At 47.6% G+C, this 26,181-nt stretch overlaps 1 protein-coding gene across 1 annotated transcript in view; it reads right to left on the bottom strand.

Annotated features, from left to right (window-relative positions):
• Positions 1 to 26,181, bottom strand: part of LOC119406785 (uncharacterized) — a 37,719-nt gene that overhangs the window by 9,622 nt on the left and 1,916 nt on the right. Inside the window, exons 2-3 of the mRNA XM_049420209.1 lie at positions 2,515 to 2,712; positions 1,401 to 1,623 (exon numbers count right to left, since the gene is read on the bottom strand). Coding sequence (XP_049276166.1) covers positions 1,401 to 1,623; positions 2,515 to 2,712 — 421 coding nt within the window. The remainder of the gene's footprint in view (positions 1 to 1,400; positions 1,624 to 2,514; positions 2,713 to 26,181) is intronic.

Here is a 26,181-nt window from a genome sequence, read left to right on the forward strand (position 1 = left end):
AGACACATCGATTATAATTTATGATTGCGGAGTAACGGCAGAGGTAACGTCCGTTACTTTTTTTCGGTAACGGTAACGGTAACGCGTTACATTTTTTTGTAGGTAACGTAGGGCGGTAACGCGTTCCTTTTTTTATAGTGTAACGGGTAACGTATTTAGTTACTTTTTTTCAGTAACGCCTACAACACTGGTAATACTTCATTCATTCGGTACTATTCTGCTCGAGAAAAGATCAGCGCCCCGGTACAAGCTTCGTTTTGCGCCCCGCCACGGTGGCCTAGTGGTTGCGGCACTCGACTGCTGACCCGAAGGTCGCGGGATCGAATCCCGGCCGCGGCGGCTGCGTTTTCGATGGAGGCTAAAATGTTTGAGGCCCGTGTACTTAGATTTAGGTGCACGTTAAAGACCCCAGGTGGTCGAAATTTCCGGAGCCCTCCACTACGGAGTCTCTCATAATCATACCCTGGTTTTGGGACGTTAAACCCAAGGTATTATTAAGCTTCGTTTTGCGTGTATCGTGATCTGATATTGCAACGCACGTCATTTTTTCTACTCGGCACGTGCCGTGCCCTTTCCCTTTACTTTCCCTCTTTGCTCTTGGTGTGGCTTTATAAGCAGGCGCAATAAATGACGCAGCAGTCTGCCCGTTGACAGGTCAGCCTTGTCAATGCTTCGCGTACGCCCAAAACGCATGGAACTTAACATTGCTTATGTCCCACTTCGCATTTGCAGGAACGTTCGATAGTAAGTAGGACCAATGTATAACCAATGGTCCTTGCACGTCGGCTCTTCCTTCGGCTGAGCTTATTGCCACTTTACCGTTTTACATATGTTTTATTAAGCAGATCAGCAATGTCATCAATCTACTTTAAATTGGGTTCACCACCTTTGTGGGACATGTTTGCCAAAATATATGCCGTGCTTAGTACATTTTACGGGAAATATTATCAAGAGAGCACGAATGAGTCCGCATAGTGCCACGCGCGCTTAATTTGTCTACTTTTATGTAACCGGTCCGTTACATGTGTAACTACTGGCTTGAGCAAACCGCGCCCGAATGTCTGGGAACCTTCCAAATTGCTTTAGAATCTTATAAACTTGAGCGCGCAACGCGTACAGTAGACTTTATTCTGGAACTAACACGACCACCAACAATAAGGCTGGAATCTTCGATGCCACAAGTACAAATGCCTACGCGCCTTACCGCAGATCAGATTACCGACGGCCGACGCCCTGGTCGCCGCTATCAGTGTACAGCGTGTATTGCTCGCACGTACTTTGACTTTTCGTTTCCTGGGCACGCCTAAACAAAGGGGTTCGTCTTTAATAGCCCGACAGCCGTTTTCTTCACCAGTCACGACCACGTGACAACAGACGGACTAGTCGCGCCGACCACTCACTGGTAGTCGAACCCGGCACCGTACTCGGTGGTCGTGTGCCGGGCGGCGTGCTCAGCAAAGTGGCGGAAGTTCTCCTCGAACGGTCCGGCCAGCTCGTTCACGCCGCCACGCTGCAGCGAGTCGAAGAAGGTGAAGTCGCACAGGCCGTCCGCGGGCAGGGCCAAGCTCCGGTTAAGCTTCGTGCCGACCGTGCACACGAGGGCACCACGCAGGGAAGGACGCACTGGAGGGAAAAAAGAAACAAGTTTCCACGGAAGGGTCAAGATTGCTGCCATCTCCTGCTATCTAGATCATGCATTTTTACGGAACTCAGTAGCCCTTTAGCCTTTAGTTTACAGCGCAGAAGGTGCGCTGACAAGGAAGCACATACACGGCGGATTTCAGCTTTTTACTGTGCCCCGAAGGTCGTCTATATTTTCCTTGTGTATATGAAGGCACCACATCGATGGAAATAACTTCGAGAACTGTCGTTGGCAAAATGTTATCGTATTAATGAAGCGGCTGGCGCGATGGCGCGCTCCTGCATCAATATTCTCCGGTGCTCTGTATATGGCACAAGCAGAGCATCTAGGAGGTTGAATCCTGGACTACCGAACTTTGAACAGCATCGTCCACTACCGTACAGCACGGCACCTAAGAATAAGAATCCTAGACATCTAAACTTTTCTCCACTGCAGTATAGCAGTGGCAGCGTCTCAGTGGTAGAATCATGGACTGCCACGACATGTCTAATGAGACTACAACCATTATTTTACACGCTGCACCTAATTAACAGAGCACCTAAGAGGTAGAACCTGAAATGATCACTGTCACAGAGTTGGTCGCGAAAACTCAAACCATCGCGGTACAACTAGTATTCATCCATATTTGTGAACATATTTGCTAATCTTTTCGGCTTTACAGAGACGACACCGGCGCACATCAAAACGACCAGTGGCAAAGCAAGCCCGTAACAGCTGTCCTTGCGAAGAGACGCTGATACAGGCAAACAGTGGTGAACTGCATCAGTTGTAAACTCGTTTACAATCCTTCGCTAGAAGCACTTTCGTTTGTCACAGTTCGCTAAGCTTGCGCCTCCGCAGCTGTACAGCCAGCCAACCTCAAAGACACTTACTGGTACTCGCTGGCTGGGTGTGCGTCGTCCTGTCCTCCATGGGTCTCTCCGAGTCGGCGCTAGTCACTGGTTCCACGTCTAGAGCCGCGGTACTCTTGTCCTGTGCTTGTACCACCTTGGGTTTGTTTGCAAAGTAGCGTGGCTCGGCGGCGCTAGTTTCCTCTTCAGTCGTGCTGACGGCCGCAGTCTTACGGATTGCTGCAAGGCGGAGCAACTGTGTGGACTGCAGAGCACATGCGCACAGGCACACACACACACACACATCAGACTAGAGATAGATAGAGAGATAGATAGATAGTAGATAGATAGATAATAGTAGAATAGATAGATAATATAGAGATAGACATAGACAATAGATAGATAGATAGATAGATAGATAGACTAGTATAGATATAGATAGATAGATGATATAGACAGACAGACAGACAGACAGACAGACAGACAGACAGACAGACAGACAGACAGATAGATAGATAGATTAGATAGATAGATGAGATAGAAAAAAAATATAGATAGATAGATAGATAGATAGATAGATAGATAGACAGACAGACAGACAGACAGATAGATAGATAGATAGATAGATAGATAGATAGATAGATAGATAGATAGATAGATAGATAGATAGATAGATAGACAGACAGACACAGACAGATAGATAGATAGATAGATAGATAGATAGATAGATAGATAGATAGATAGATAGATAGATAGATAGATAGATAGATAGATAGATAGATATAGACAGACAGACAGACAGACAGATAGATAGATAGATAGATAGATAGATAGATAGATAGATAGATAGATAGATAGATAGATAGATAGATAGACAGACAGACAGACAGACAGACAGACAGACAGACAGATAGATAGATAGATAGATAGATAGATAGATAGATAGATAGATAGATAGATAGATAGATAGATAGATAGATAGATAGATAGATAGATAGATAGATAGATAGATAGATATAGACAGACAGACAGACAGACAGACAGATAGATAGATAGATAGATAGATAGATAGATAGATAGATAGATAGATAGATAGATAGATAGATAGAGATAGATAGATAGATAGATAGATAGATAGATAGATAGATAGATTGACCTTGCCTCAAAAGAGAAAATTCAACTGACCTAAATTACTTTTAACTTTTCTCGCCGCTTCTATGCCACTTGCTGTTTAATGTTCTTTCAATTGTTGTACTATCTGTGAACATGTACAAATATAAAAGCTTTCATGGCCGACATGCTCTCGTCATCCAGTGAACGCAAATAGCAGGTGTTGTCACGTGGTTGTGACGCTGAAGAAAGCAAAACGCAGACGGTAAAGATGAAACGCTTTATTAGGCGTACTTGTGCCCAGTAAAAGAAGCAACACTCAAAGCGAAGCAAAACCGGCGAGCACGGACGTCGGGGATCTCATCGTCTCCGGGGAAAGCGTCGTCTTTTACACATGAATGATCGAAAATCCTAGCGCTGTCGCTGGGGCTCGCGGTAGCTCCAGAATAAACTCGGCTAATCGTGTCGCGCAATATCTTATCAGAATAGTCTAAAACAATCGAGGAGTTTCTCCGGTGGCAACAGTTTTTGTGTGTGAAACCAGGGCCGTAAATAGGGAGGCGGAGGGGAGTTGAGAAGGTTCTGACCCCCCCTCCCCTCGAAATTTTTTCATGCTTTAACTTTTCGGGTGACACTAAAATCAGTTGCCAAAATTACCTGTTATACACCCCCCCCCCCCCCCCGAAAAAAATTCCTGGGTACGGCCCTGTGCGAAACCCGACCAGATAACTTGAAAATAAAGAACTAAGCACGCGTGGCGATATAATAGCACAACCGTAAAAGGGTCAGCCCTGCCAACGTGCACACGTATCTTTTTCTTGTGCTTACCATGATCACTGCGAAAGTGTAGAAAGACTAAAAGTGTTTTACACTAATATACACATGCGCCAACACCTACAGTGATATACCGCTACCCACAATACCCATTTCGTGGTCAAAATTCGAAGTTCCAGCAACCGTAAGCAAACAATGGCGTTATTGTGAACACGTTAACAATCAGTGACTCGGTGAAACAAAGAAGTTCCATGTCAGTGTTGCACCAGCAAGTTCAGCTGCCCCTAATCACGTTATTAGGGCACCGCGATTTTCTGATATTGTCGGCCAAAACTCGTGTCAGTTACTTTTGGCGGCACAAAAGTAGTACTATTCCCTTTGCCTACGCGACAACGCATGTGCCCAGCGTACCTGTGTCCTGCCTACGCCACAGAAACATGCCAACGACACTGCGCCGTTTCAATAAACGGAACACTACGACAAGTTTCCATTTAGCGGCCGTCAAGGAAAATATGTCGCGATTTTTGCAAGAAATTGAGAACTTTTGCTAAAAAGTTCAATGTGTGGAACAGGCAGTGCAGTCAATGCAGGAAGGGGAAAGGGGGGGGGGGTGCCTGTAGAAATATCAGCGAACGTTGCCGTTTGGAACAAGCCGCTTCCCATATCTCCATATATGTGTCATTTATGGTGGAGATTTGACGTCAGCTGCGAGATAGATAATGATACTGATCTCCTAAATGGCTGTCTCCGTATGACAACGTTTTGCAGAACCTGAAACCATGCTAGGCAACCCGCTACTTATAAAACGTTTGGCATTACAATACTGCTATCGTGAATGTCACCGGTTATGCACCCTGGGTGGTTGGGAGTCGATTTGCACTTCGGTCCACAGTAACACACGCAGCCACTTAATTGACTGCCCACCACACTGTTGCGTTAATTACTTCGACTTCACAGCAATATAACATATTTAGGATTACGCCCTCATCAAATACAAGGTTTGGTAAGCAAGTACGCACTGTTTGTCAGTCCGACCAGGGTGACAATGAAGGCCAACAGAATGATGAATGGCGCGGCGTACATGGGCCATTTGGGTCGCTTGTGGTCACTGCATGTGGAACAATGGTTCGGATATACCGAAATAAGTTTCTAAACACTAGCTTACTATTATGTCGGTCCACAAGACTCCTGTATTAGCTCAACAAGGTCGATCCACACACAGCTGCGTACGGCACTTAATGGAGTTGCACTTTCTCACACACCGCACTTCCAAGCTCGGCAGCACTTCTTTCGTTTAGGAGTGTCTTCATATTCAGTCAGCTTCTCTTTAAGTCGAAAGCCACAAGTGGCGTTATTGTTGACGTTCGCGTGTGCGAGACTTGCGCAAGACTTTCTGAGACCGTAAGGGCTCCCAGAGGTCTCGTAACGTCTCGTAAGGTCTCGCAAGGCTCCGTCGTAAAACCCACGTGACCTTCTCCAAGCGAGCAATGAAGACATCATGACGTCACACATCGCTAAAATGGTGCCCTCATCGTGACGGCACACGCTGACGTCATTACTTGGCATCGTCAATCGGTCAAAGGTGGGCCAATCTCAGAGGCTATGCATCACCACCTGAGGTGCACAAAGCTACTGTGTAGGGACGGGAACATCGGAATTGAGTGAGCCCGTCAAGTAATTTATTGCGTGTTTCTCAAACTGAGGTTCACTGCAAGAAGTCTGGTCCCCCATTGTATAACTTAACGCATTACCAAGCGCGCGGCAGGCAGGGGCGTAGCCAGAAATATTTTACAGCGAAAGTTGTAATGAAATCACAACAATTAAGGGCCGTTTTTGGCGCCGTAGTTGTCCGCCGCCGTCGCCGCCGGTGTCCGTAACCACTATCGCGCGAAATAAGAAAAAAATATCCAGGATGGAACGAGGTTCGAACCTGGGCCCTCTGCGTCGGAGCCCAGTATTGTACCTCAGAGCCGTGCCGGTGCTTGACACTGCTTTACGAAAAGACCCTTACAGGCTTCATGTCGGGAAGGAACCACGTTAACGTGTGCAATGTAGTGTGGTAGAAGAGTAAAACAACAAACAGGCGTCACACAATGCGAATTGCGCAACGAGTGGGTTGTTGAATGCTTCCAACCCATTACAAAGGGCTCTGCCATAATTCTTCATCGTCATCAGCCACGTACAGCATCAACAAAGTGCACATAATGCCTTACAGGTGTTTAGCGAGCACCACGGCTTTCCGCAGAATGACGAAAAATTGCACAGTAGCTGATTACCTACTTCACAGAAATTATGATTTATAGCGTAGTGGGTTCCTCGCAAGTGCACTTCTATTGGCTGCCAAGGAAGCCCATAAGGCTCCCATGATGCATTTCCTCAGGGTCTCAATAAAGTTAATTCCCCCTTCTCTCTCTCTCTTTCGTTATTGTATGTTATAAAGCGTGGTGGGAGAGTGAAACAACGACTGGGCATCACACAATGCGGATTACGTAACTTGTGGGTCGTGTAAAGCTTCCAACCCATTACAAAGGGCTCAGGCATAATTCTTCTGCGTCATCAACCGTCGCATCAACAAAGTACACATAATGCCTTACAGATGGTACCTCGCTTCTCCGCAGAATGACGAATAACGTCGTGGTGGGTGCTACCCAATTTCACAAAAATTATAATTTGTGGCGTAGTGGGTACGTTGCTAGTGTACTTCTATTAGTAGCCCCAAGAGAGTTTATAACGGGCTATAGAAATGCCGCTCTTCAAGCTTTCGCTGTGACTGTGCTGCGCTTTGCGCGCAGGTGTGGCGTTTTGTCGGGGGGGGGAGGGGTTGAACCCCCCCCCCCCCCCAACCAGCCCCTTGGCTACGCCCCTGGCGGCAGGGCTTCGCGTTGCAAATGTTGCGGAGTGTGTCATGCTGCCCATTTTTCTTTCTCTCAACTTTACACGTGCTTGCTGATTTAAAAAACGGGCAAGGGCGCAAGACACAGGGAACAAGACAAAAGGTAACGAGCAGAACTTGGTTCATTTCTGTACTCCGTGTTTGGCGATGCTACCAAACCTTTTAGTGAGCAGTATGCACCAACTGGTCCCAAGTTCGCACACTTTCGCTCGTTGGTACCGATTCGCTGGTAAATCTGGACCGCACCGGATTTTGTTCCTCTTTCGTAGATTTTGCACACCGCTGGAGATTACCGCCCTCCGTCTCAGCGAAACACACGAAATGTACCGAAAGAACTTGTGCACTCGGCAAGAGTGCACAACAAACTTACTGAAAGAAGAGCTTCTCTTTTACTTACGCAAGTTGACGTGGCTCCGCCGCTGGGATGATCAGACACAAACGCGAAACAAAAGAAGTCTGTAAGGATTTGGCTTTAACGTAGATTACAATATTTCATCGCGTGGCAAGCAGTACCTACCCGCTTCCTCCTGAGCGATGTACTGATCTGCGAGTGAGAATATTTGATTACTTTCGCAGCATATCGTAATTCTTGTGGGGCAAAAAACGAACACCATAATAATGAAGTATCAGTAATTTCATTCATTCATTCATTCATTCATTCATTCATTCATTCATTCATTCATTCATTCATTCATTCATTCATTCATTCATTCATTCATTCAATGTCCGCAATTCAAGGTCCACCAATGTAGCGTAAACCTGGCGGAACGAAGCTAAAAGGTAGCGATGATTTGCGCCCACGAGACTATACAGTCATATCGGTTACGTCAGGACACATGGACCGCCACGGAGGCTAAATTGAAGCTGCCTCGTATGCATACTAATTTTGAGAATTATTTAGGGCGGTTAAGGCATGATAGTATTTGATCTACGGCCTCAAAAACAAGCGATGACATTCCTTACAGCGCCCAAAAAACGAAGGCAGTCGAAAATTCGTGCAAAACTTAAAAAAAAAAAAAAACGTATGTGTGTGTGTCGCTTTCTATATTGCATTCTGCTCTTGCAGAGGTCCCGTCGAGTCTGCAGAATGTAAAAATTACGAAAAAAAGACAGCGCGACACAAACACCAACGTATTTAAATATTACAACAGTTGAGTTTTTTATTTACTTACCTTCATTCTCTGCCGGGTTAAAAATACAGAGGTAAACACAGACATATAGGAAACCAAGAGCTTCAATTTTTCCGTAAAAATACGGTGTTGCAAGGCATTGATTGTAGCATCCCTCCTCTCTTATCCTTGTGTGCTATAGAATTAAGTTCCTTGTGATGAGATCGGCCTCAATTACCGGTCATGTCTATTCATTTTAGTTTCTAATCTGACCATCGTTATTTTAAATGCGAAGCATTTCTTAGCGAACCTAGGCACTTTCAGCGTTTCTATCTATCTATCTATCTATCTATCTATCTATCTATCTATCTATCTATCTATCTATCTATCTATCTATCTATCTATCTATCTATCTATCTATCTATCTATCTATCTATCTATCTATCTATCTATCTATCTATCTATCTATCTATCTATCTATCTATCTATCTATCTATCTATCTATGTAGCCGTCTACGTCTAGGTGCTCTCGTGATCGTCTAGGTGCTCTCGTGATCTCGCACCTTAACTTGGTGCCAAAATTGGCATGGGAAGGTGAGATGGTTTACCGAATATGACTGTTTGGTCATGACATGAATAACGTGAAAATCCTGTCGCGTACATCGCCAAACCCTTTCCCCCAGACACGTGTGGCGCATACCCCACGGGCCGTGGCGTACGGGTATGCGCCAGTGGGGAGTGACGGATATATATACCTAGGAACGGCGAGAACAGACAATGGTAATTTCAATGCAACAGCCTTAAGAAAAGCCGACACTGTCAGCGTTTACCCCAGTTAATGCCAAGAATAAAAATTAGGTTCCCAGCAGTAATCGAACCGAAGCGTTCTGCGTGGCAGTCAGGTATTCTACCACAGATCCACGCCGTCTAGAAACTGCCTTGGCAAACATCCTATGCAGGCATAATGTCCGTTCAACGTCAATTGTGGTTGTGGTGCTGGCTATCTAATTTCATAATAAAGCAATAAACACTACATATGTACTCATATGATACAGGCGTCATGTCAGGTTAACATCTGTGGTTCCAGTGTTGGTTCTGCTTTTATAGCAGTGTATTAACACTACATTTGTATTCCTATATGATTAACCTTGCATATTCAAGTGTTTCTCGACCCCGGAGGAATACACTAACGAAAGTTACGTATGATGTTCTCATCATCGCACCGCAAAGTGCACTTCGCTGCGATAATACTGACCTATATGTGCTGTAACGTGAGGGCTGACGTTACGTCAGACTATAAGTTGCCCTTTGAACGCCAGTGTTGTCGACGCGCCTGGTAAGACCAGGATGTGTACGCAGTTACTGCACTTACAAAAACACGTCGATCCACCTCGCAACGCTTGGCTCACTCTTTTCGGAGCTGCCGGCGCCTGCTGTTTGACGCCGAACAGCGGATAGCATGCACCAAAAGCCGACATAAATCCAGAGCAGCACTTGGATCCGATGCGTTTTTGCCACAGGGTGCCGGCGCCGCGCTCCATAGTCTGCTAAAAATACACAGTGAGCCGCACTCGCGCACGGGATCACAATCTCTCAACGGGAGAGAGCGATCGCGTTTAATAACGCGCGCTCAAGGTCATGGAGTGCGCTGACGTAATTTCTTTCTCCTGGGCCATCCATCTCTGTCAGCTTCCAGCGCGATCGTCATGACGAGAGAAGAGAGGCAGCGCTTAATTAAAGCGCGCCACAAACCCCTGTGACCCCCGCTCATTCTTGACGGATTCGAGGAATTTTCGCAGCAATTAATTCAAGAGGCAATCAACTCAGATACTGAGGTCGTTCGACGATTACATAGAAAATTGGTTCGTGACCCCTTTAAATACCATGTTCGTTCGATTTGCCTGCACCACCAGCTGAACCAGTTCACGAGGTGCTGCACCTTGCCATTCGTTTCAGCGGTGCAGCAATGACGACCTCTGAACCACGTCATTCGTTTCAAAAGACGCAAACGCAACGCTGATTCACGATTTTCCAGCACCCCCTATGCTGACGGTACCGGCTTGAGCAGACGATGCAACATTCAGGTGTGGGCACCATACCCACGGTAGTAGACTTGGGGTGTTTTGCCAAGGTGTTTGCGCCTAATAAAATGTGCGCCTAAAAAAAATGTGCGGTTTGCCACCTATCAATGCTAGGTGGACGGCGTAAATTAAGAGAACGAAAATTGGGGGACGCTTAAGTTTCACCTTTAAGAGTTGAACGCGATAGCGATATTCTGTTCCTATAGTGCGCAGTTCGAACACTATATACGAGTGTTTAACAGAATGCGCGCACTAAGGTGTGTGCCTTATGTAATGGGTAGCATGCTTTAAAACAGGAGCAGTTATGCGCAAGAAACATTTTCGAAGTTGCGATGCCCCCACTACGTGGTCTTAAGGGAATACGCACAGTAATGTGTGTGCCTTTTGCAATGGGTGGCTGTCTTTAAACCACCAAGTCGTTATGATATTGACATGGTGTGACGCCCGATGGCAATGTACGCTTGTACCACGCAATATTACTGCGATATTACATCTCGTACTGTGACACCTGTATACAGGACGCGTATTTTTGGGAAGCATGGAAGTTACTTTCAGTGCAGCTCCAAGCAGAGGCGTGACTGTGTAGTAGAACACCTGCTTGTCACGCAGACGGCCTGGGTTCGATTGCCACTCGGACCCAACATCTTTATTACTTATTTTATTTGCAGCTTTTTCGATTTTTCGGTCACGTACAAGATGATTTTTCGCTCACAACCAACGGCGCCGACGCCGACGGCGGAATTTCTGCGATACGAGCTCTTTAACGTTATCGCGTTAAAAATAAGGCCTGCACCATATGTCGGCACCTCGTCATTCGTTTCTGGTGTCGTACTGTGCGTGCACCACTGAACTCGGCTGGCTGCAGAATTTCTGAACTTCTCGTTCACCGCCGTGAACCAGGCGAATCGAACGGACCTACTGTGGATACGATGTATTCCAGGGTATGCGATTGCTTAAGGCGCATCCAACATTCAATGCATCGCCTTTGAGAGGTCCTTCTGTTTCAGCACAAAAGCGGTTTGTGGACGCTGAGCTTGGGCACCGACCAGATCGCTCATGAATGCCTCACCTGGAACTTCTAGTCGCTCTTCGTTGCCCATTTCTGTTGATATAAAAAGAAACAAAGAGAGATAGAGAGAGATAGATAACAATACATCACGATAAGCATGAACTTAGCGCCGGTATCGACATTATTTGGCACTCCACTGTTTAAACCTGTCAGTCTTCTCGGTTGTGCGAATGGTACCGCAAGAACAAGAAATGTAGATCGCGAAGCCAACACAGTTCGGCTCATCGTTACAGGGAACATGCATGTAGATAACACATTGATATATTATGTTCGACATAATATATATATTATGTAATATATATAATATATATATTATGTTGTTATGTTATATATATATATATATATATATATATATATATATATATATATATATATATATATATATATTGTTAAGGTGTTTAATAGACAGCACTCAACGACAATGAGTAATGGCGACAGTCACGGCAAGGCACGAACTCCCTGCGCGAGCGGCGTTCTTTCTTCAAGCAGCCAAAGAGGATGACCCACTAGAAGGCGCTGGAGAGGGTAACCCATTACCATGTCCCAAGGCTTCTCTACAGTTACCCCGGGTACGAAAAGGGAGCCGTCCGGCGACCTAACAGCTCGTCACTATGAGTGGGTCATAGTAGGCCTTGAGGCGCTCCACGTTGACAATGTCGCGCCCTCGACGGCGCATGTCCGAAGCTGGTTCGATGGGTTCGATCAAGTAGTTGACCGGGGATGTGCGCTCGACGACCCGGTATGGGCCTTCGTATTTCGGCAGCAGTTTTGAAGAAAGGCCACTTGCAGTGGTAGGGACCGAGAGCCATACGAGCGCTCCAGGAAGGAACGTGGGTTCAGAAGTGGTGGTGCCATCGCGAATGCTCTTCTGCAGCTCTTGTTCCTGCGTCGTAAATGTCTTGGCAAGCTCGCGACACTCTTCAGCGAGCCTGGCTGTGTCAGAAATAGGCGCACACTCAGATGAATCCGGCTTGTATGGAAGTATCGTGTCGATGGTGTGCGACGGGTGCCTTCCGTACAGTAAGAAGAACGGTGAAAAACCAGTAGTGCTCTGAGCGGCGGTGTTATAGGCGTAGGTGACGAAGGGCAGAATGGCATCCCAATTGGTGTGATCGGCGGCGACGTACATTGACAGCATGTCGCCGAGCGTGCGGTTAAAGCGTTCGGTTAGGCCATTCGTCTGCGGGTGGTAAGCAGTAGTTTTGCGGTGAACAGCATGGCACTCTTTCAGAATGGCTTCCACGACTTCCGATAAGAAGACACGGCCTCGGTCGCTGAGAAGCTCTTGGGGTGGACCGTGACGCAGTATGAATCGGTGTAGTAGGAAGGAGGCAACATCGCGCGCTGTAGCCGCTGGGAGGGCGGCGGTTTCGGCGTATCGCGTTAGATGGTCAACAGCGACGATGGCCCAGCGGTTACCAGCCGAACTCAGAGGAAGTGGTCCATACAAATCGATGCCCACGCGCCCGAACGGACGGTTAGGGCAAGGTAATGGTTGTAGACCTGCTGGCGACACGTGCGTTGCAGGTTTTCGGCGTTGGCAATCGAGGCAGGCGCGAACGAACTTCTGCACGTAGCGGTACATTCCACGCCAGAAGTATCGTTGTCGAATGCGGTGGTAAGTTTTGGATACCCCAGAGTGCGCGCATTGCGGGTCGGAGTGGAAGGCCTCGCATATATCAGAACGCAGACTGCGGGGTATCACTAGTAGCCACTGGCGGCCGTCGGCGTTGTAATTGCGTCGGTGCAGGAGGTCGTCACGAACGGCGAAATGGTGGGCTTGACGACGTAACGCGCGAGTGGATGGTGTTGCCGTCGGATCAGTGAGCAAGTCGATCAGCGAGGTGATCCATTTATCCTTGCGCTGTTCGGTAGCGATGGTGTGAACGCTGATTGAAGCAACAGCTATGTGAGATACTGAGCAGGGGGCATTGTCGTCAGGCAAGGGAGAGCGCGACAGGGCGTCGGCGTCAGCATGCTGGCGTCCGTTGCGGTACAGCACGCGGATGTCGTAGTCCTGCAGGCGAAGTGCCCAGCGGGCGAGACGGCCTGAGGGATCCTTCAATGACGACAGCCAGCATAGTGCATGATGGTCGGTGACGACATCAAATGGGCGACCATACAAATAAGGTCGAAACTTTGTAAGGGCCCATATGATCGCCAGGCACTCTTTTTCCGTGACTGAGTAATTGGTCTCGGCTCTGGTAAGCGTACGGCTTGCGTATGCCACGACATATTCGGGGAACCCTGGTTTGCGTTGCGCAAGGACAGCGCCGAGGCCTACGCCGCTGGCGTCCGTGTGTACCTCCGTAGGGGCCGTAGGGTCGTAGTGACGTAGTATGGGAGGAGACGTCAACAAACGACGGAGATTTGCGAACGCGTCGTCACACTCGGACGACCACGAATTTAGGGGTCCGTTACTTCCAAGGAGCTTCGTCAGCGGCGATATGATGGTGGCAAAGTTTCGTATGAAGCGTCGAAAGTATGAACACAGTCCGACGAAACTGCGCAGTTCTTTGACGGACGTAGGTTTGGGAAATTCGGCCACGGCCCGAAGCTTGGCCGGATCGGGAAGGATTCCGTCTTTGGACACGACGTAGCCGAGGATTGTCAGCTGCCGTGCCGCAAATCGGCACTTCTTCAGATTCAGTTGGAGGCCGGCGTTGCTCAAACGTGTCAAAACATGCCGCAGACGTTGGAGATGCGTGGAGAAGTCCGGAGCGAAGACGACGACGTCGTCCAGGTAACACAGGCACGTGTGCCATTTCAAGTTACGCAGAACGGTGTCCATCATGCGCTCGAAGGTCGCGGGCGCATTACACAGACCGAACGGCATGACGTTGAACTCGTACAAGCCGTCGGGCGTGACAAAGGCTGTCTTTGGTCGAGCGTCATCAGCCATGGGTACTTGCCAGTACCCCGAGCGCAAATCGAGAGATGAAAAGAATTCTGCTCCTTGGAGGCTGTCAATCGCGTCGTCGATTCGCGGCAGTGGATAAACATCCTTGCGAGTGACCTTGTTGAGCCGTCGGTAGTCCACACAGAACCGCACAGAACCGTCCTTCTTCGTAACGAGAACAACAGGAGACGCCCATGGGCTGTCGGAGGGCCGAATTACATCGCGTCGAAGCATATCGTCCACTTGCTCGTTAATTACCCGGCGTTCTGTGGGAGACACGCGATATGGACGTTGCCGCAGGGGTGGTTGGGCGCCAGTGTCGATGCGATGCGTAACAGCGGACGCTGCGGCCGAGGGAAGTTTGCCCGACATCGAAAGAATGACGAAATTCATCCAACAAGCACAGAAGCTGCGAACGCTGGACCGACGTAAGGTTGTCAGCAATGGAGGGACCAAATACATCAGTAGGTGACGAATCAGACGTGGAAACAGCACTGATGGTGCGGGAACTGGTACAGTGCGAGTCATCGGGTGCGTCCAGAACTTGTGCGTCTTCAACGGGTTCCACTTTGCCGAGACATTCCCCTCGAACCAACGTAACAATGCACGGGGATGGGTTGGTAACAAAAATAGTGGTGCTGCCCTGAGTGACTCGCACGGTCGCAAAAGGTACCAGCAACCCTTTCCTAGTGCAGACGCGGGCAGATGGCGAAAGGAGTGCAGTAGTGTCGGAGAGACCGGCGCAGTAGACCGACACAGCCGTTGACGAGTTTGGAGGCACTTTCGTATCGTCTTGGACGAGGATCTTGATCATTGCCGATGGACTGTCTGTCGGCGTCAAATGTGAGAACGGTGAGAGTTCGATTTCGGCTGGTGCGCAACGAATTACGGCGTCGTGGCGGGAGAGGAAATCCCATCCCAAGATGACGTCGTGAGAGCATGCCGCAATTATGATGAACTCGACGTCAATAATAATATCTGGGGTTTAACGTCCCAAAACCACGATATGATTATGAGAGACGCCGTAGTGGAGGGCTCCGGAAATTTCGACCACCTGGGGTTCTTTAGCGTGCACCTAAATCTAAGTACACGGGCCTCAAACATTTTCGCCTCCATCGAAAATGCAGCCGCCGCGGCCGGGATTCGATCCCGCGACCTTCGGGTCAGCAGTCGAGCGCCATAACCACTATACCACCGTGGCGGGGCTGAACTCGACGTCGTACAGAACGTCCTGAATGACGACGCGAGCAGTGCATAGTGCTGTGGGATGAATACTCTGGGAGCTCGCGGTACGAAGGGACATCCCAGAAAGTGGCGTCATCACTTTTCGAAGTAAGCGGCAAAGTTTTGCGTCCATAACGGATACAGCGGCTCCAGTATCGATAAGGGCCGATGCGCGAACACCGTCCACAAGCACGTCGATTACATTCGATGGACTTCGCTGAGGGCTTTCACAGTTCGATAGCGTCGCAGCCCTTGCCTCCTGGACTGCGACGACTAGTTTTCCTGCTCTCGTGCGACCGAACGAGGCCGCATGGGTGACAGTGACCGACGTCGGGGAGACGGAGAGCGGCGAGTAGCTGGAGGTGGGCGTGACGTCGGCGACATAGGTGGAGGTGGGTCGTAGAATGCACGGCTTGACTGGCTGGTGACAGGTGACGCGACCCGAGGCGGCTGCACGCGTTGACAATAACGTGCCACGTGACCGGCGTAACCGCAAGCAAAGCAGATGGGCCGGTTGTCGGGGGTGCGCCATCGGTTCGCCGGGGTAGGTCCCGCCCATGTCGCAGTACGTGATTGACGAGTCGGCTGCTGAAATGACTGCATAGTGGGCTGCAGTCGGGGCCGAGGGATGGCGTCAGCATATGTAGCCGGCACACCCGCCTCAAAGAAAGGAGGTCTAGCGGCGGCTTCGGCGTAACTCATTGGGGCAGCCGCAGGAATTACTTGGGGCGTCCTGGAGACAACTGGAGCGTAACTCTGAGGCGCAGGAGCCGGAGGTTGCGGGTGGTACTCAGGCATGACCTCCGCAATTTCCTGCTCAATCGCTCGGCGGAGAGGAGGAAGAAGGGTCGACGACTGTTGAACGTGCGGCGGGTGGGCAAAGGCGAGGAGGGAGATCTGGCGTGCAATTTCCTCGCGCACGAATGACTTGACTTCTGCCAGCAATGCGGCCTGGTCAGATATTGCCGCCAAGCCAGCAAGCTCTGCGTCGCGTGATGGGGAGCGACGGGTCATCGAACGTTGCCGGCGGAGCTCCTCGTAGCTCTGGCACAGTGTTATGACCTCGGCCACGGTGGAAGGGTTTTTAGCGAGCAACATGGTGAAGGCATCGTCGTCAATGCCCTTCATAATGTTCCGGATCTTGTCAGACTCGGACATGGTGCCGTTCGCTTTCTTACACAAGTCCAGGACGTCTTCGATATAACTGGTGAAAGATTCACCGGCCTGCTGAGATCGCTCACGTAAGCGCTGTTCGGCTTGCAGCTTACGAACTGCTGGGCGGCCAAAAACGCTGATGACGGCGGTCTTGAAATCGGCCCAAGTCGCAAAATCGGACGCGTGGTTGTTGTACCACAAGCTTGCTACGCCCGCGAGGTAGAACACCAAGTTGCTTAACTTGCCTTCTTCGTCCCATTTGTTGGGGATGCTGACGCGCTCGTAAATTGCGAGCCAGTCCTCCACGTCGGTGCTATCGGCGCCAGTGAAGATAGGTGGGTCGCGTATACGGGGGACACCGGGACATGTGCTCGTTGCGAGCACCTCCACCAAATTGTTAAGGTGTTTAATAGACAGCACTCAACGACAATGAGTAATGGCGACAGTCACGGCAAGGCACGAACTCCCTGCGCGAGCGGCGTTCTTTCTTCAAGCAGCCAAAGAGGATGACCCACTAGAAGGCGCTGGAGAGGGTAACCCATTACCATGTCCCAAGGCTTCTCTACAATATATATATATATATATATATATATATATATATATATATATATATATATATATATATATATATATATATATATATATATATATATATATATATATATATATATATATTATGTGACATATTATATATATTATGTTCGACATAATAATAGAAAAGGACACCGCGCTGAACTGACAATAAATTTATTTTTGAAAAAGAATGAACATATATACAGATCAATGAGTCATCAAGACCGAGCACATGTGTCGCAACACAACATTAATCATGTCTTGTCTAACAGATACTTGTATTCATCTAGAAGAATGATTGAAGGATGACTTATGCACTTGTTGTTGCATGTAATAAGAAAGGCTTCGGCTATTTCACGCGCGCGCTGGAGTGCATAAGTCATCCTTCAATCATTCTTCTAGATAAAGAATACAAGCATCTGTTAGACAAGACATGATTAATGTTGTGTTGCGACACATGTGCTCGGTCTTGATGACTTATTGATTTGTATATATGTTCTTTCTTTTTCAAAAATAAATTTAGTTGTGAGTTCAGCGCGGTGTCCTTTTCTTCTTTCTGTCCGTGTTTAACCCGTTGCGCTGTCAATCATTTTAAGAGGAGCAATGAGAACTAGCGGATACGGCGCGATGGACAAGGCGCGAGCATAAGAAGCTTGGCGAGCAAGCTCCTAAAATAAGGCCTTCACCACATGTCGGCACCTCGTCATTCGTTTCTGGTGTCGCACTGTGCCTGCACAACTGAACTCGGCTGGCTGCACAATTTCTGAACTCGCGCACCGCCGTGAATCGGTTCCGATTGGTGCAGGCGAATCGAACGGCCCTGCTGCGGCTACGATGTATTTCGTGGTATGCGATTGCTTACGGAGCACCCAACATTCAGTGCATCGCCTTTGAGAGGTCTTTCTGTTTCAGCCGAAAAGCTTTTTGTGGACGCTGAGCGTGGGCACCGACCAGATCACCCACGATTGTCTCACCTGGAACTTCTAGAGGCTCTTCGTTGCCCACTTCTGTTCACAAAAGAGAGAGAGAGAGAAGAACAACAATACATCACGCTAAGCATGCACTTAGCGCCAGTATCGACATTATTTGGCACTCCATTGTTTAAACCTGTCATCCCAGTCTTGTTGGTTGTGCAATTGGCATCGCAAAAACAAGAAATGTTGATGGCGAAGCCAAAACACAGTTCGGCTCATCGTTACAGGGAACATGCGTGTAGATCACACATTGAAATATTCTGTTCGACATTTAACGTCAACATATTTTATTTATTTTCCCTGACACACGTCATTTAAACAATGAAATTTCAACTACTTAAGTAACTGAGGTAAAGCAACTCAGTTGAAGACCAGCGCCTTACCTGTCTTGTGCCTTTCCTCCTCTCTGATTTCTCAATTTCCTTTCAGCGCCGGAAACACATGAAAACTGCAACTAATTCTTCTTCTAAGTTGGTTACGCATCACTAGCAAATAATACGCGCAGAAACGATCCCGGCAAATCTGCATGAATGGTATCTGTCCATTGACTTTGTTAGCATTTACACGGAGCCTCAGAAGACGCGAGCTTATGTTGAGTGGATACGAGGCAAGCCCAGGCCAGTATAGCCTCCGAGACCACGGGCGCCTCTAAACCTCGCGCAGACCATTCCGTGTTTGCTCGAGGTTTCTCGCTGTGCCAGCTTCGGCGTAATTTCCGAAAAATAAATACAATGGCATGGCTTTTCTTTCGTCGGCTTAGGTGATAAACATGTGTCTATTACCTCATTTCTATCTTAAAGGGCCCCTAAACAACACAGAGGTCGAAATTTAGTTGTGGCGTTGTCGTTGTGCACGAGTCTACAACGAACACGTAGCCGCGGGAATTTTGCGAAACAGTGCCGCAGTAGCGGAGTCACACGCATTTGATGATACAAAAGAGGCCCTCACTCGTTTCGCTCTTTCCTTCGCTATGCTCTATTCGTCGGCTCGTCTCTCCTCCTGGCCGAGTGCTCCTCCTCGCCGTGCGAGGAGGAACAGCGGCGAGCGCGCGTACCTGCGAGCGTACAAGTAGGTGTTCTAGATGACGTGCAGACGACATGTTGACGCAACGGCGAACCGCTGAGGGGATGAGGAATGCCGAAAAGAACGGAGAGGAGAAAGGATTGTTTCTGGGAATTTGTGGGGCGCCCGCGGCTCGTAGCGCTGCCGCGTCTGGCATTGTTGATCGTGACGGCATTCTGAACTCGACGCGCGCGTTTACTTGAAATGTTAAAATTATCGGAGGTGGTTTAATTAGGGGCCCTTTAACGTCAACATTTCGGTCGGCTGGCGGATGCTTTACACTTACGTTACCTCAAAGCAAGCTTTCTAAACGCTTCGAATCTTACTGTACGTCGATGGCTTTCAATGAGTACCGTCACATAAAGCGGTTTGAGGACGCTGAGCTTGGGCACCACCTATAGTACCCATGAGTCTCTTACCTTGATCTTGTAGTGGCTCTTCGATGCCCATTTCTGTTCGCAAAAAAGGAAAAGAACAAAACACCGCAGTCATCATGAATTTAGCACAGGTATCGACGTCATTTGGCACTCCATTGTTTAAACCTGTCAGCCCGGTTTTCTTGGTATTGCAGGAGCAAGAATTCTACATAACGAAACCAAAACACAGTTCGGCCCATCGTTACAAGGAACATGCGTGTAGATCCCGCAATGAGACACCATGGCATAGCCAAGTGGGGCTATGCCATGGTGTCTCATGGTGACCCCCCCCCCCCTTCTACTGCTGAGATGTCATATTCGACAAGGTCAACCGCGTTTATTGAATGTTCTTTAAGTATTTTTGCATTTGCACAATGAAACTGCAACTGCATAAAGCAAATAGCTGGGCTAGTTGGAAAATTGACTTTTTATGCATTATCGAGCACTGAAAGAAAATTGAAAAATTAGGACACGGAGGACGCTGATTTTCAACTGACTTGGAAATCAGCGCCCTACATGTCCTCTGTCTTTTCTATTCTTCGATTTTTTTATTTCTGTCTAGCGCTGTAAACGCATGAAAACAGCAACTAATTCTTATTCTAATTTGGTTACATGTCACTAGCAAATAATACTGAAACAATCCTGGCAAAACTGCGTGATTGCTAACTGTCCATTCTCTTATGAAACTGAAAGTTCTAGATGCCTCATCAAACGCCAAAATTGAATGTCGGCGTCAACACAAATTATGCAAAAAAGTCATCAAGTGATGACGTCCCCATATGACGTCATCATGACGTCACATAACGTGGCGTCACGCGATGACGTCACGTCATCACGTGACCATTTCTTTGTCAAAGGTTGGCCGATCACGGAGGCAGTGCAAATCCAGGTGACGTGCAGAAAACTTGCAATGCCTCCGATCCTGGAGGCAGTGCAAATCTACGTTAGGTGCAGTAACCTTTCCGAGGGGGCGGGGTAGGATCAATGCATCGACTGAGAAGAAAAAGATGTCTTTCGGCTGCGAGTGTCTTAGGGGAATGCATAAGGGACCTTGTGACCTTTGCTAGTATTTACATAGCGCCTCTGAAGACGCGAGCTTGTGGTTGTCAGTGGATATGAGGCAAGCTCAGGGCCGTAGCCTCTGAGATCGCGGGTGTCTCGTAACCATTCCGCGTTTGCTAGCGGTTTTTCGGTGTATTAGCTTCGGTGTCATTTTCCGAAAATAAGCACGATGTCAGCCTTTTGTCAGCTTAGGTGATAAACCTGCCTCTACTATCTCATTTTTCTTATTTTGATGTTAACGTTTCGGTCGGCGGGCGGCTGCTTTATATTTACGTTACCAAAGCAGGCTTTCTAGACGCCTCGAATCTTACTGTATGTCGATCGCCATTGATGAGTTTCAGCATATGAACGAAATTCCTCGCTTCGCTTCGCGTTTGCTTAAATGCTTAGTTTGCGATACTGCGTGTGAAATGTTTTAAGACTTGTCTTTCGGCTGCCCCGGCGACATGTACTCCAACTGCAGTGAAGACACCGCGAAGGTTTTCCAACTCGCCCGCCATTCAGTCCTACAAAAGTGAATTCCAGGCCGCGTGCTGCGCTATAATGTTTGGCTCCCGTGTTCTCAGGGGCCTCGACCAGCGATACCGATCGGCAGTGTTTTCTGACCATGCTGAAAAAGTGTTGCCGGGCCCCTTGCATGCGTGACTTTCAGACTGCGGTTCGTTTATCTTAGAACTCCGGTCCCTGATTGTATAACTCTGTGCATTACCAAGTGAGGAGCAGGCTATCGCCTTCAGATGTGTAGCGTTCTGCCGAACACTTCCATTTGTCCTTAAGTGTCCACTGCACGTAGATCGTGAAACCACATGGACGCTGAAACGTCGCGTGTCTCTTCTGGAAGCGCCTGCAGCCGCCGCGACCATTTACGATCTCCAGTGAGGCACTGCTGCATTTCTTAGGAAGCGTGCAACTATGGTTGGCGAGTTGTAGCGCTGGAACGCGTGGTTAAAAATGATAACTACGAAAGATAAGGACACTCACCCATAGCGAGCAATGGGAAAGCTTTTGCGGATAATAATGATGATTTCACGAACAGTGGCACGTACCCGCGCGCTCTAGAGAATTAGCCGCCCCGAGAAAATATAATCCAGAGAGACCTAGCTATGAACGTAATCTGAGAAGTATTTGCATGCGCAACATATAAAAAATAAGAGTATAAAATTTAGTGGAGTTTCACTGATGACTAGAACACGAAAAGAACAGAAATATAAAAAAAATCACAACGTCCCTTATTCATTCGCCTTAGAAAACTTGAAGGCGAAAGCCATCATAATCATCATCATCACCGTAGCTTGAGAGCTCAGTTTTCGTACCACTCGCCGAGTTTTCAAAGTCAGCATCTTTATTAAGTCGAAAGCCTTGGATGACTCATCAAACGCGAAAACTGACCGTCAGCGTCATCACGGGGGATGAAAAATAATCATCACGTGATGACGTCACCTCATGACGTCACAAGTCGCCAAATTTGTGATGACATCATGAGGCCACATGACACCGTAGCATGATTAAAATGGGGCGATCACGGAGGCAGTGCAAAACCAGACGAGGTGCAGAACGCTTGCTTCCTGGAGTTAGAGAAAGAAGCAAGGAATGGCAGGGAGGTTAACCAGACGCACATTCGATTTGCTACCCTGCACTGGGGAAAGGGAAAAAAGGCGAAAAGAGAGACAGAAGAAAAGAGTGGGATGGACAGAATCGCAGGCACACTTGGGAGAGCACATCCAGTCTACAGGTGGTCACACAGATCTGCTGACTTTAAGGTATTTCAGTAGCGCTTTCGTTGCCTTCTGCGCCCTCGACACACGTCCATGGTCCTAGAATCTTGTTTACAGAAAATGGTCTCGAGTCCATGCAGTTGGTCAAAAAGCATCCGGAGCGGGCATCGCTGGGTGTCATGGCCAGAGCAGCCGCACAGGACGTGTTCAATCGCCTAATCGGTTCCGCAGGGGTTTCCGCAGGGGTTGCATGTGGAGGCAAGCTAGAACCGCGTTATGTACACAAAGCTTTCGGAGGGGGGAGGGGAAGGACCAATACATTGACCGAAAGGAAAAAAGATGGCTTTTGCCTTCGAGCCTTCTTAGGTAAGGGTGTGCGAATAGTGAATTTCAGAACCGAATCAAATACGAATCGAATAGTGATGACACCGAATCGAATACGAATTGAATACTATTCGAATACTTTACGAATAGCAATGCAATTGACCGTTTTGGAAACAGCCCTAGAATTCCGTAACATTTTATTTGATACAAATATCCACAAACTTTAACGAAAGAACAATACGATTGCTTTTAACCATCAAGAACTACTGCAATTATGTAAACTGAGGTAAGCTCGCACGCATCAGCGACTAGAGCATTCGGGATATTTTGTAACTATACAATGAAATACAGCAGTAACCACCTCAATGCGGCACTTTGTCTCCAGCCTTTAAATAAAACTGAGGCATAAGAATTAAGCAATGTTGAACCAAACACCGCACATGCAGCTAAACATTTCATGAAATAGACAAACCAGTTATCGATTCATGGGCCTTAGTAAGAAAGCGCGCATCATTGTTGAATACTGCATCTGCAAGAACAATTTATATCAACACAGCACTTGCGTATGTTCGTCATGTAAACACGTACAAAAGTTGCACTTTTTTGTCTTAATACAGCCGTAATTCCCACCGTCCCATGACCAATCTCATGGTGATTATAGTGGATTGGCGACAGGTTCGCTTCGGCGACACTGCAGTTTGAAGCAAAAACGCCTTTAATCGGTGATCAATATCGCGTCGACAGCCCCTTAAAAGCTGGGGCTGCATGCATCTTGACAATTGAATTGTTAAAACGAGTAAAAATGACCCCTCGCTTGTCCAACGTTTCGTTACTTCGCGGTCTTCCCGTCGATGCCGATTATTCGAGTAATATTCGAAAAATATTCGGTACGTATTTCGAACATACACTATTCGATTCGAATACCGTATTGAATAGAACACTATTCGATTCGTTATTCGAAATGTTCGAATATTCTCACATCTACATCTTAGGCGAATGCATAAGGGACCCTTACGAGTTTTTGATGCTGCTGATGATGATAATTAACGAATTATAACTCAGCCCTTTGTAAAGGGTCGGCAGCTTTCCACCCCCTGCTCTTTATACGATTCACATGGTGTCACAACCCATATGACTTGGATACAGTCGCCGGGCAGAAGTAAGTGACAAGCAGTTGTATGACTTGCAACTATAGTCCCTGCGAAAAGGCACCCGCTCATAAAACTAAAGTAATGTGGAACAATCTCGGCAGAGAACAGCGCTTTGCGATAGGGGGCGAGACACTGGAAGTTGTAAAGGAGTACGTCTACTTAGGACAGGTATAACCGCGGAGCCGAACCATGAGAGTGAAATAACTAGAAAGAATAAGGATGGGTTGGGGCTCATTCGGCAAGCATTATCAAATCATGAATGGTAGTCTACCACTATCCCTCAAGAGGAAGGTATATAACAGCTGCATGTTACCGGTACTTACCTACGGAGCAGAAACCTGGAGACTTACAAAGAGGGTTCAACTTAAATTAAGGACGACGCAGCGAGCGATGGAAAGGAAAATGACAGGTGTAACCTTAAGAGACAGGAAGAGAGCAGAGTGGGTCAGGGAACAAACGGGGGTTAGGATATCATAGTTGAAATCAAGAAGAAGAAATGGATATGGGCCGGGCACGTAGCACGTCGGCAGGATAACCGATGGCCATTAAGGGTAACTGACTGGATTCCAAGAGATGGTAAACGCGCGAGGGGGAGACAGAAAATTAAGTGGGTAGATGAGATTAAGAAGTTTGTAGGTATAACGTGGCAGCAGAAAGCACAGGACCGGGGTGACTGGGGGAACATGGGAGAGGCCTTTGCCCTACAGTGGGCGTAGACAGGCCGATGATGATGATTCCTGCGCTGACGTGCTATGCAGTGAAGGCGAGGCAAAGGTAAACTTCGCAAAACTTGTCCAGTTCGAATTTTTTTTTCTCGCTTAAAACAAAAATTACTTTTCAAACTTTCTGTGCATACTACATAGCGATGTATAAGCATATTTTTACTTTGACCGCTGCGTTGCGGAAATGAAGCCGTCATATATTGGTCAAAATGTCATTTTTCTAAATTTGTCATAATTTTGTCACTATGTGCCTGCTTCATTCGTTCCCGCAATATATTGGTCATTTATTATATGAACTTATAAAGCCCGCAATGTGGATACATTACTGGCGATAAAATCTGTGCTTTTTGTAAAAAACGATAAACATGCAGCATTTTGCGTTGTTTCGTCATGGACAAAAATAATGAAAATTAAAAAAAGTACTATCATAGTCATGAAAAATCTGCGCTATCCAGATTAAAAAAAAGTTTCGTATCAATAGCTCAAACCAGTAATTTTATATAAATCATTTAGCGCGACTTCTGTGCACAGAGTTCGGAGCGCCCTCTAGGCATCACAAATTTTTTACTACAATTTTTTTTTCAGCATGATCGGAGATGGTCGAAAAACCACCGGCCCACTTGATTTATGAATGACCCATACATATACATATTTTTTTACCCGTTTGTAGCACGAAGCCACAAGGAAATCCATACGGATTTCTCAGAATAAGCCTCTTAGTAGCCGAAAAATTCGTCCTGGTCCGGGTTCGAACCCGGACCAACGCCTTTCCGGGGCGGATCGCTCTACCATTGAGCTAACCAGGAAGCTAACCAAATGAGCTAACCAGAAATCCGTATGGATTTCCTTGTGGCTTCGTGCTACAAACGGGTGGTTGTCTATTTACACAGAGTGACTGCTATCAAACAGTTTTTTTTTCGTGAGGCACCCCATGTGGTCACCATGAGTAAAAAATATAACCATGTAACAAAAACTCTTTATTGCAGAATCGACGCGTCCAGATTTCAATTTTCAATCAAACCTGACGTCAAACCCCTTCAGAAATAATATGAAATATAGGGAAGGCCTTCTTTCAAATGGCAACGTCAACTGACATTTTGTTCAACCCCCCTACCCGTTCTAACCTTATTCCCCGTCCCGGCTCTTGCGGGAGACTAAATTTCGTGACTGCGAGCGACTGCAGCTGAGGTGAGCTTGAGACCCCTGCTTTACAGAAAGTAAGTTTCACCGAAAGAGCGAAGCAATGAATGCGATAGCAATAAATTGGAAGTAGGGCTAGCAGCTAACTTCTTTTGCCTGAGATCTGGATAACTCAACAAAACGCCAGCGCGCTTGCAGCGGCGAGACCGCTGCAGCGAACGAAGCGACCTTCGTGTCGATCGCTGCGGCAAACTGC

This window comes from Rhipicephalus sanguineus, chromosome 10, assembly GCF_013339695.2.
Source record: "Rhipicephalus sanguineus isolate Rsan-2018 chromosome 10, BIME_Rsan_1.4, whole genome shotgun sequence".
Classification (NCBI taxonomy): Eukaryota; Metazoa; Arthropoda; class Arachnida; order Ixodida; family Ixodidae; genus Rhipicephalus; species Rhipicephalus sanguineus.